The 11,047-nt window shown below is 51.0% G+C and overlaps 1 protein-coding gene across 1 annotated transcript; it reads right to left on the reverse strand.

The window, feature by feature from the left end:
- Positions 1-1,329: 1,329 nt before the first annotated feature.
- On the reverse strand, positions 1,330-2,799 carry LOC119404185 (uncharacterized). Its single transcript, XM_037670764.2, has 2 exons — positions 2,571-2,799; positions 1,330-1,637 (listed from the first exon to the last, which is right to left on the reverse strand). Exons 1-2 carry the CDS (start codon positions 2,738-2,740, stop codon positions 1,487-1,489), a joined length of 321 nt encoding a protein of 106 aa, XP_037526692.1. The 5' UTR covers positions 2,741-2,799; the 3' UTR covers positions 1,330-1,486.
- Between the last annotated feature and the right edge of the window lie 8,248 nt (positions 2,800-11,047).

Below are 11,047 nucleotides of genomic sequence, written 5' to 3' on the forward strand. Positions count from 1 at the left end.
AGATTTCGGTGGCGGCATCGCACACGAAAAATCCGATGCCCGCAAGCGTGAAAAAATGTGGCCCTCGAAGGTACGCCGGTCACATCCGTATTTTTATGCGCCGTTATACAATATAATTCATGCTCTCTCGTGAGCTTGACGGCGATAAGCCGTTTCTAATATTGCAACGTCGTCTTCTATCGATGTCACTGGTCATTTCCTTGTTGACTACATTTTTATTTAAAAAAGAAACGACATGTCAGTGTTCATCAACTTCATTGACTTCTCTTTATTTAGAATAATATTAATATCTGGGGTTTATTGTCCCAAAACCACGATATGATTATAAGAGACACCGTAGTGGAAAGCTCTGGAAATTTCGACCACCTGGGGTTCTTTAACGCGCACCTAAATCTAAGTACACGGGTCTCAAACATTTTCTCCTCCATCGAAAATGCAGCCGCTGCCGCCGCGATTCGATCGCGCGACCTTCGGGTCAGCAGTCGAGTGCCATAACTACTAGACCGCCGTGGCGGGGCTTCTCTTAAAAAAAAGGGGTGACTGCGGCTCACCTATAAAGGGGAAAAATCTACTCAACAACTCGCGTTTTTCTTGACGCATACTGAAGGTCACGTGGATATCTGTCGGATTTCGAAATGGCTTCTCCCGTCATTAGGTCCAGAGGAGAGGAAAGAACGCAAAATGGTAACGAACGGTGGTAGAAGACCCGCACTTTTGTCCACGGCAGTCGAACCATCCAGCAAACCTTCGTCCACTCGAAACAGGACGGCCTCCCACGCCGTCCCGTTGACGCAGCGCCGAAGGGGTGTTGCCTGTGACCATTCTTTACCCAAAGGAGCGTCGATGGTGGCGGCGAATCCATCGCAAGGAGATCCGCCATCGCGATGGTCTACGAACACCGCCGCAGAGTTTTCGCACACCCGCAATAGCCGCGGGTCCGGCATGCACTACTTGGCCCGAGAACCCCGTGGTTCGACGACTATCACATCTTCAACTCCCCGGAAGGCCAAGCATTTGGACGATGCCGAAGAACGCAGCGCGCTGTCGCGCAGCATAAGGGGCATAGCCATCACGTCCGAGACTGCGGCGAGCATCTCGGGGTAAACCAGGGCACGAACTCTCTCCTAAACGGAGGCGCCTTGACCGCGGCGCCTTTTCTTTCATTGGCTGCGCCGTAGACAGTGACCTGCCGTTCTTATAAAGTTCATTGACTGACTGACTGACTGTCTCCTCTGGATCGATACCACTCGGCGAGATCGTTCAAACGCTCGGGGCTCCCACTATCTGCGTGAATGCCGATGGCGAAGGAATCCCTGTCGCTGGGAGGCTCGGCAAGCAACGCGTTGACGGGGATCCAGACGTCAGATTGGCGGTCTTGACTAGTCCGCACGGACAGGGCGACCGGCACGCGGCCGTCGGGTTGATCTGGGGCGAACTCGAGAAGCACGTCGTGCAGCCGCTGCGAGCTGTCAGGTTCGGCGCCTTCTTAGGATCGGGACAGCAGTCTGCACGCGACAGTTCCGCTTGGAAAGGAGTTCGGGTAGTCCCGGTAGACGACGCGGGCCTGCACGAGGCAGCTCTGCAGGAATTTCATTGTCGCGAGTGCGAGGACTCGTATCACGGGCCCGGATGAGGACCTGCGTAAAAGACACGAAGAAATGAGAAACGTGGCAAGCACAAGTTAAGACCACGAAATTTTGTCAGGATACTGTATGGGGAGAATTTGGGCTATGTTCTTACACACGCTGTAACTGCAGGCGCAATGGCTGCAGCAAAAGGGCTTTGAAGAATTTGTTATTGCTTCCTTTCCCGGTTTAGATTATGGCTTACACCGTACAGCCATAGGCGTGCGCAGGGTTCTGCAATAGGGGGGGAGAGGGGGGCGAAATTTTACCGCGGCGCACTCCCGCCCTTCCCGGCCTCTCACCCACTGAAGCCCTTACGATGAAAACACAGTTATTCTAGAGGGTAGGGAGGGTATTACTTATTCAACTTCGACGTTACACACGCGACGGTTCAGCGAGTAAGCTACGGCGCCGACTGTTCTCATGTCGCCAGAACAGCCCATAATGTACAAAGCCACTCCTACTGGAAACTCTTCCACCATGCATTTCAGACACTTGAGCACAATGCACTCGATTGTTCTTCAGTGATTATCTAGGACAAAACGCCAAGTCGGGATTGTTGGTGCTTGCTCATTTCTGAAGAAAAACAGCGCACAAAAAAGCTGGCATGCCATGCCCGGTTTTACGCCCATAAGTTCATGTTACCTTCCAGTAAATTTTCACTTGTTAGTGCAGCACTGTGTGTCATCCCTCTCTTTTTGTCTGCGGATTTTTTTTGTACGCTATTTTTGTACGCTATTTCTTCAAAAATGATTGCGTAGGAGTGACAGTTCTTCAGAAGTGACAACTTCCGTGCATAGTGATCCGCCTTCTTGAGTCGAGGCACGAGCACCAACTAGAAGGAGCGTTCTAAAACGCTGAGGTATAAGTTGAGAACGACATCAACACCGACATGGCCTTACACTCCGACGATGCGCAAGCCTGTGAGCACGCGCATTACCGTACCCGAGCTCATGGCAGTAGTGAGCCGAGAACAGCCGCAGGCCCCGTTGCGGTGACTGCCACCGGTGTCCGTGTTCCACCCAGCTAGCGTGCGGTTCGACCGCACGACCGACGCGATCGTTGTAGGCATTGGTGGATGCCGAGGGTTGACCGTAGCCGAAGAGATGGCCCATATCTTCGAATCCTCGTATTCAGCAGATCAAGCAGCCCAGAATGGACGGCACGAAGACGATGACCGCCGTTAGCATAAGCAGAAGGTTCCTTCGCATCTGCACGGATTTGGTTGAGAACATGGGCTTATGAGTGGCGTGTATTGGTTGCCCGAGGTAGGATCGCGACGTCAAATTTGTCCGAAATTCACTGTTTCGTTTTCACCGCTGAGAAACGTTGAACAGAGAGAATGAGACCGTTTAACTATCACGAACCGGAGCTTTCCAGCGCCTAGATTTTCATTGAGGCGACCCAGGACAGCAGTGGCGTAAATCACCCGCCACCGGATTGTCTAGTGGTTATGGTGCTCACCTTCTGACCCCAAGGTCGCGGTATTGAATAACGGCCGCATTTCGATAGAGGCGAAATGCTAGAGGCCCATCTACTTCTACTTAGGTGCACGCTGAAGGACACCAGATAGTTAAAAGTTCCTGAAGCCCTCCACTACGGCGTCCCTCATAATCATATTGTGGTTTTGGGACGTAAAACCCGAACACTTATTGTTATTAGTGTTGTATATAAGTCATAGGGTGGGTGGTCAGGGTGGTCCCTCTTGTTTTCATGCAGAGAAGGACCGCCGTGGGCGTAGTCAGAATTTCTTCCGGAGGGGTTCAACCACTGTTTGTGCATGTTCGTCCGTTTGTATGTGTGGGTGTATGTATACACACACAGGCTAGAAAAATTTAAGGGGGTTGCTGGGTTCAGCCCTCAATACAACACTCCTTACGCTAGTGAAGGCGTTGGTGTTGCCAGTGTCCCTTCTTGAGATTTACCTTTTAAACATCGTATATACTGAGCGATTATGCTAGTCGGATGCATATTTTGATCTCCTAGATCATTACTCATATTGTAAAATTTTTTTCACGCCTTTTTACGTTGCTGGAACTACCAGTTCCATGTGTCAATCCCATGCTCGCTTTCTTTGTTTATTATTTCCAATGCCTGATTTCAATTTTTATTACCTTAAGAATGAAACCTATAATAATAAAAACAAAAGGGCCACTTGGGCAAGCACTTTGTCCCGCCTCGTGATTTTTCCCGATTACGCCATTGCAGGACGGTAAGGCTTGAAGCAATGGTAATCTAGCACGTGTACCGTACTGCCACGGCCGCGAGCACTGCGCTCACCGAAGTTTAAGTAAATCTATCATGGTTATAAAGTGGCATATAACCCAAATTATTTTGCTGGGAAAAACCGCTTTTGTCAAGAGGCCGATGACCAGCAGTCTCCCAACATTTGCAAAATTGGTGCTCGTGTAATCACTGGTTTTGTATTTACGAGGTCCTGTACGCGCAGTATGGAGGTGAATTTGCCTTGAAACGCTAGTTTTGAAGCGAAAAATAATATACCGAAAACGGATGGCTTTATCAGGGGATGAAATACGCATGTCCGCAAAAGGGTTTTCAGCTACAGGACTTGGGCATGCAAATGCTGCAGCATGCCTACGCATTGATGAAAGACTTCTTCACCTTTGTATTCGCAAAGGTATTTCCTAGCGCAACATCTTTAAAACTATGGCTTCGCGGTTATGTACGGGCCGTTCAATGTTTTTCGAGCAGGACATACTCAGAGAGCGTTCACCCGAACACTGAGCTTCTCACTCCACGCGTGCGGACAGGCATGAAGTAATGAACCGGTGCCATGGCGCTGTCTACTCCATTTTTAATCTTTTGTGCTGTGTATAGATCGTGACAATGAAGGGAGTGGCGGTTGCTGCTCGTTCAGACTGAGTCTGTTGTCATTATTTATGTAAAGTTCGGCTCACCCTTTGGCTTCTGAGTATGAGGTGCCGGTCCAGCCACAGTCTATCGTCGTACACGTACATGTTCTCCCAGCGGCAGCGTAGGGTCCGGTATTATCGGTCCCCGGCGTAAATCGAACCCTGGTACATCCTTCCCATCGAATGTAGAGTAGAGTAGAGTAGACCCTAGAAGCTATGGCTCATACCCACACTGGGGTATTGGCCAAGAACCTGCGGCGACCACTGCGCACAGACCTACGCAGCCTCCGTCTCGTCACTGATTAGCCCGGCGTGACACAGCTACCTGCTGCAACACGCTTCCGATAAAAGACAGCGCCACGCAGTTTCACCGGAGGCTTACGTCACCACTGCTGGCTATATAACCCAAGCTGCCAAGCTTGGTTTCATGGTTGTTTCTCTAACCTTCCGAAGCGCAGCATCGGCATGCTCGCCCTGCTGCTGCTACTACGTTAATAAACATCGTTTCGTTTTATGTTGGGATCCGTCCTTCACCGACTCCGCATCCGACATCTGGTGACCCGGAAAACGAACAAACCGCACCGCCATGACCCGGACCTTGGAATGACCTTCCAGAAGATTCCACGGGACCTTCACGCCGAGTCAACCAACCTCTGACACGCCTATCACGATGGCGCTGCGATCGGATGAAACCACGGCGCACTGCATCTTGTTGCCGCCGGAGTTTCCCGAATTCTGGCCGCAATGTCCAGCCATCTGGCTTATCAAGATGGAGGCTGGTTTCTTCCTGCGTAACATCGTCTCGCAGCAGGACAAGTGCGCCATCTCGGTAGCTATGCTTCCTCCTGCTCTGCGACGCGTTGTGCCTCCTCCTGGGCCGCAGGCATACGACCTACTTCGAGGGTTCGTGCTAGCCCCACCGCAACCGGCAGCGCCACGTCACATACTCCCTGCCGCGCTACACGTAACCACAGAGCCATTGCAAGACATCCCTTTCGACGCGGCGCACAGGACGACACAGTGCACGTCACGTGCCACGACTGAGTATCGCCTGCCGCCAACTGTTTTGCCTGCCACTCCTGCCATCGCCGACAAACAGCCTTTGGTGGAGTGGTCAACGCCTGTCGACACCTCGGTGAGCATGACGGCATCAGCGCCTACTGATCCTGGGTGCGACACCCAAACCAGCGCTGCCTGTCACGTTTTCGCTGGCACCACGGATGTCACCCTAACCGAGTCACCTCAGACTGTCCCGACCACGCTTGTTGGTTTCCAACATCAGACTGTCCCGACCGCAGATCCTGCTCAGGCTGTCGAGCGGCAGCGCAAACAAGATGACGCCCGCACCGACCGCGACCACCCGGTCCCAGTCTCCCCGGACGGACCAGCACAAGGCCACACCTGGCACCCAACCCTGGTCATCCCGCAGTATCTGGGGCCAAGGCCCAACATCATTCTGGCGCCGCCGCGCATGATGCCGCCCTCCTCGTTTGCCATAGTCCCAGGACAGCCCCTGACACTACAACAGCTACAGGCCATGCTGCACGTGCAGACCATGCTGGCCCAGTCCACGCTGGGTGCGTTCCAGACAGACCAGCGCCAGTCCCTGGTGTAGATACCGACGTTCACCCAGCCGCAGATATTGGCGCAGGACCACCACCATCCCGTCATGACCACGATGACGGTGTTGCATCCGGCGCCGTCGCAACATCTCCCCGTGTATGTCTCGGCACCCATGACGTCGGCGACGATACACCACCAGCCACAGGCGCCTACTACAACGGCGCCACCAGCTGCGGAGAAGCCCGTGAAAGCGCCCACGTACACAAGCGCGCCCGGTGCGATCGCTCTTTCGCGGATCCACTCGGTCCTCCTGAAGCGTCTCTCCGCAGCGCCGCCCGTCAGCGGAACGGCTCGCAAAATCCACTAGGTTTCTACAGCCGTCCTCTACGCCACTCTCAGCCCCGACCCCCAGGAAAAAATTGAGCACCCGTTCCCCACTCCGTGTTACCGACCAGGACAGGACCGACTCAAGCCCGCGTACATACATCGCGGCGAACGAACCTGGCAGCGCCACTCTTTCAACTGGCGTCCGTCCACAGCCACCGACGTCGCAGCCCGCTCCTTTCACGACACGCTCTGGACGTCTGGTACGCCTCCCAGGTTTCTACAGACCCTGAGGGCTCTGCACTCCGCGGGGGGGTGATGTGGCGATCGACCACTGCGCACAGACGTACGCAGCCTCCGTCTCGTCACTGATTAGCCCGGCGTGACACAGCTACCTGCTGCAACACGCTTCCGATAAAAGACAGCGCCACGCAGTTTCACCGGAGGCTTACGTCACCACTGCTGGCTATATAAACCCAGCTGCCAAGCTTGGTTTCATGGTTGTTTCTCTAACCTTCCGAAGCGCAGCATCGGCATGCTCGCCCTGCTGCTGCTACTACGTTAATAAACATCGTTTCGTTTTGTGTTGGGATCCGTCCTTCATCGACTCCGCATCCCACAAACCGGTTAGTTTTACAGCGAAAACTGATATGAGATCACAACAAGGGCCGTTTTTGGCGCCGTAGTTGTCCGCCGCCGCCGCCGGTGTTCGTAACCACTATCGCTCGAAATAAGAAAAAAACACGAAATAAGAAAAAGTTCCAGGATGGAACGAGTTTCGAACCTTGGCCCTCTACCTGGGAGCCCAGTATCCTACCTCAGAGCCATGCCGGTGCTTGAAACTGCTTTGCAAAAAGACCCTATACAGGCTTCATGTCGGGAAGGAACCACATTAACTAATGTAATGTAGCGTGGTAGAAGAGTAAAATAACAACCACGTGTCACACAACGCGAATTCTATAACGAGGGTCACACAATGCGAATTGCGCAACGAGTGAGTTGTTGAATGCTTCCAACCCAACAAATGGCTGTGCCATAATCCGTCATCGTCATTAGCCACAGCATCAACAAAGTGCACATAATAAACTACAGGTGTTCAGCAGGTACCACGGTTCTGCGCAGAATGACAAAATATTGCGTAGTGGCTGCTTCCTTACTTCACAAATATTATGATTTATAGCGTAGTGGGTTCCTCGCAAGTGCACCTCCATTGGTTGCCAAGGAAGCCCATAAGGCTCCCATGATCCATTTCGTCAGGGTCTCAATACAGTTAATTCCCTCTCTATATATCTTTCTCACGTTAGCGTATGTTATAAAGCGTGGTGGGAGAGTGAAATAACGAGCGGGCGTCACACAATGCGAATTACGTAACAAGTGGGTCATTTAAAGCTTCCAACCCATTACAAAAGGCTCAGTCATAATTCTTCATCGTCATCAGCCATCGCATTAAGAAACTGCACATAATTCCTTACAGATGGTACCTCGCTTCTCCGCAGAATGACGAGTAATAGATTCCCAACTTCACAAAAATTATGATTTGTGGCGTAGTGGGTACGTTGCTAGTGTACTTGTATTATAGCGCTTCCCATTGGGCGAGCAGGAGCAAGGGCAATGAGCAGCCAGAGCAGCACACGGAGGCAGCGGGGACGCATGCTCTTCTCCCGAATGAAACAATCACGCTGCTCTGAGAGCAGAGCAAATAGAGGCCGCGCTTGATGTAAGGCGTCATGTGACCAAACCTTTCCCGCGCTCGCGCGCACGCTTCGCGGACATGTTCAGACATGGCGCACGTTCGCACTGTCCGCGCACTGTCCTCCCCGGGCATAAAACCAGAAGTGACGTAAGAAAGGTCATGTGACTTCCTCCGCGCTCTACTCCGCCGCTGGCGGCGGAGCACCATGAACTGCTCTCGGCTGGCCCCGGCGCCGAAATAGTGTTCCTCCTCGACCAATGAAACACAATGCCCCCCCTCCTGCCCGACCACTGGAAGGCGCCGCAACTCGCGAGAGCACTTTGAGCGCAGTTAGAAGTGCTCCTGCTCGCCCAATTGAAAGCGCTATTAGTAGCCACAAGAGAGTTTATAACGGGCTCTAGAAATGCCGCTCTTCGAGCTTTCGCTGCGACTGTGCTGCGCTTTCCGCGCAGGCCTGGCGATTTTTTTAAAGGAAACTTTGAAATTGAAGTTCAAACTTTGTTCAAATAATACGGAAGAAGTATAAATGAATTAGAATTAGGCTTCTAATAATAATAATAATAATAATAATAATAATAATAATAATAATAATAATAATATAGAATAGAATTGAAGCAATAAAACCAAGAATTTGGAAAAATTTCATTATCCCCCACTAAAGGGAACCTTTGTGGGAATGCGAAGGAGCGCAACGGTCGACTTGGTTCCGTTCATGACGGGCGCCGCGTTGGTCTAGTGGTTATAGCGCTCGACTGCTAACCCGCAGGTCGCAGGATCGAAGCCCAGCCGCGGAGGCCGCATTTTCGATGGAGGCGAAAATGCTAGAGGCCCGTGTACTTACATATTTAGGTGCACGTTAATGAAACCCTGGTGGTCGAAATTTTCGGAGCCCTCCACTACGGCGTCCCTCATGGTCATACCGTGATTTTGGGACTTTAAGCGCTAAGAATTATTATTAGGGTTAGACACCCGCAGCAGACGCAACTAAGGCGAACCGACCAATAGTAGATCTTCCCTATCACGTGAAGAGGGTCTATCTGCATAAACGTTTTAATGTCTATAGGCTTCAAGTTCTAAGTAACGCTCACTTCTAGTTTTTTTTTTGTCCTTCCTCCATGGTGTTTTCCTCATTTGTCTATCTCTCTTCGAAGCGTCTTTTACTCTCATAGTTACATATACCATGGTTTATGTTTCCAGAGCCGACTTGATAAGCAACTACGTTCATGAGGTAATAATCGGGCCTCACGATGTCAGTTCGTAGGGCTTTCAGCAGCCGACGCAAGTTTGCGAGCGCGGCGCGCGATTCCGACGAAAATGTGTCGACGAATTTGCCCTCGTCACCGACGATAATGAAGCGATTGTGGGAAGGAAGACCGCGCGGAAGCCAGCGATGAGATCGTAGATACGGCGCGCCGCTCGAGCTCGGTCACCTAGGCAACGCTGAACTGGCGCATGCGCATTAACGCCGAGGAAGCGTCAGAACGTGTCCGAAACCCGCCGGGGGACGATTGCTACTGCGTGCGGGGTGAGTAGAAATGTAATTTTCCGTATAATTACGCGTAAAAAATAGCTTTGCGTGGTTATTCAATGACTGGTTGCGTTCTCTAAACTTAGCCACTGCGGTGAGAGCAAGAAAATACGTTATATTAGCGTACAACTCCTGGATATGGTGTTGTTTGTGGCCGAATTCTACCGCGGAGTATGAATCTTGCTGTGTAAACTTGATGTTTGCATTTTTATAAGGAGTAGTCAAGTTGTCAGCACACATTATGTGTTTGCCTGGGATGTTAGAAAGACCATGGAATGATTAGGAGTGAGCTAATATTGTTTGGCTGCTCGCGTTGTAAACTTCGAAGCGTTTCAGTGCGCGTGCATGGGAGATCTTTCGCGGTAAGTCAGTGCCGAAAAAAAAAAGGGCGGGCTGTCCTTGTATTTTCGTGCAAGACAATATTTCGTGAGAATAAGTGACGTCTGTTGACCGAAAGGTACGGCAAGGCAGTTAGAGCGTGTCGATCAATTCCATGAACAATTTCGGTTATAAGTCGTTATTTCAATCCGCGTGAGCTTTCAGTTTTTAGGTACAGCTTGTCAAAATAAGATATTCGGCTCATTTATAATTTAGAGAGCGTCGACAGACAAAAAGTAATTGAATTTCTTCCTCCAAGTCTCCAATACCAGCAGGGTAATTGTTATCGTGCTAATAATGCGGTTAATTCATGGTCCCGTGTTAAATAAATTACAGCCTTCGGGCTAAAATTTTTTTTAAATGTCCCAGAGTCGAGAAAGCTAATTGGGCAGTTTTTGGGCGCAGTGCTCTAAACGCGATACTTGATAAGCCTAGGGCTTTCGGGTAAATTCGGTTTCGTGTAATCTAGAAGAGATGGTGGTTAACGAGGCATTTGCGACTGTAAAAGTTTATCAGGTGCAGTATCTGTTACGTTGGTGTTCGGGAAAAAATAATAGAACAGAATTGATTGAACTCGTTTTTAGCGTAATTGCCGGACCTCCGGCGCGCCAGCCGTTTAGTTCCGTGCAGCAATTGGTTGCGCCGCACTCCAGCCTATCTTAGAGACTGCGCCAAGGCGCGCGCGACACAAAAATCGCGTTATCTCGATTGCGTCATGATTTTGCAGTGAGGCTGCTAATGTTACTAATTCCTGGGGTTTCACGTACAAAAAGCACGATCATTAGACATGCTGTATTGGGGAACTCCAGATGAATTTCGGCTACACAAGGTTCATTAACTGCTCCTAAATATAAGCACACGGGTGTTATTTGCAGTTTGCCCCCATCCAAATGCAGCCTCCGTGACCTGGAATCGAACCCGCGCCCTCGAGCTTGAAGCTACTGCAGGCAGTTTTAGAGTAGGCCGCAAAGCTTTGCATTAGCGTTTGTCGCCACTGCGCATGCGTTGTACGCTATGCTCTTGGGCATAGGCGTGTTCAGGAGGGTCGAAGGTTCGTCGGAGA

Source organism: Rhipicephalus sanguineus, chromosome 9 (genome assembly GCF_013339695.2).
Source record: "Rhipicephalus sanguineus isolate Rsan-2018 chromosome 9, BIME_Rsan_1.4, whole genome shotgun sequence".
In the NCBI taxonomy this organism is placed as follows: domain Eukaryota; kingdom Metazoa; phylum Arthropoda; class Arachnida; order Ixodida; family Ixodidae; genus Rhipicephalus; species Rhipicephalus sanguineus.

What these genes read in the sequence shown, in the direction of transcription:
- LOC119404185 (XM_037670764.2), bottom strand. Translation starts at nt 2,740, where the DNA reads ATGGGCCATCTCTTCGGCTACGGTCAACCCTCGGCATCCACCAATGCC. An exon ending in CACTACTGCCATGAGCTCGG is followed by an intron (nt 1,638 to 2,570) that starts GTACGGTAATGC and finishes TCTTTTACGCAG; the next exon opens with GTCCTCATCCGGGCCCGTGA.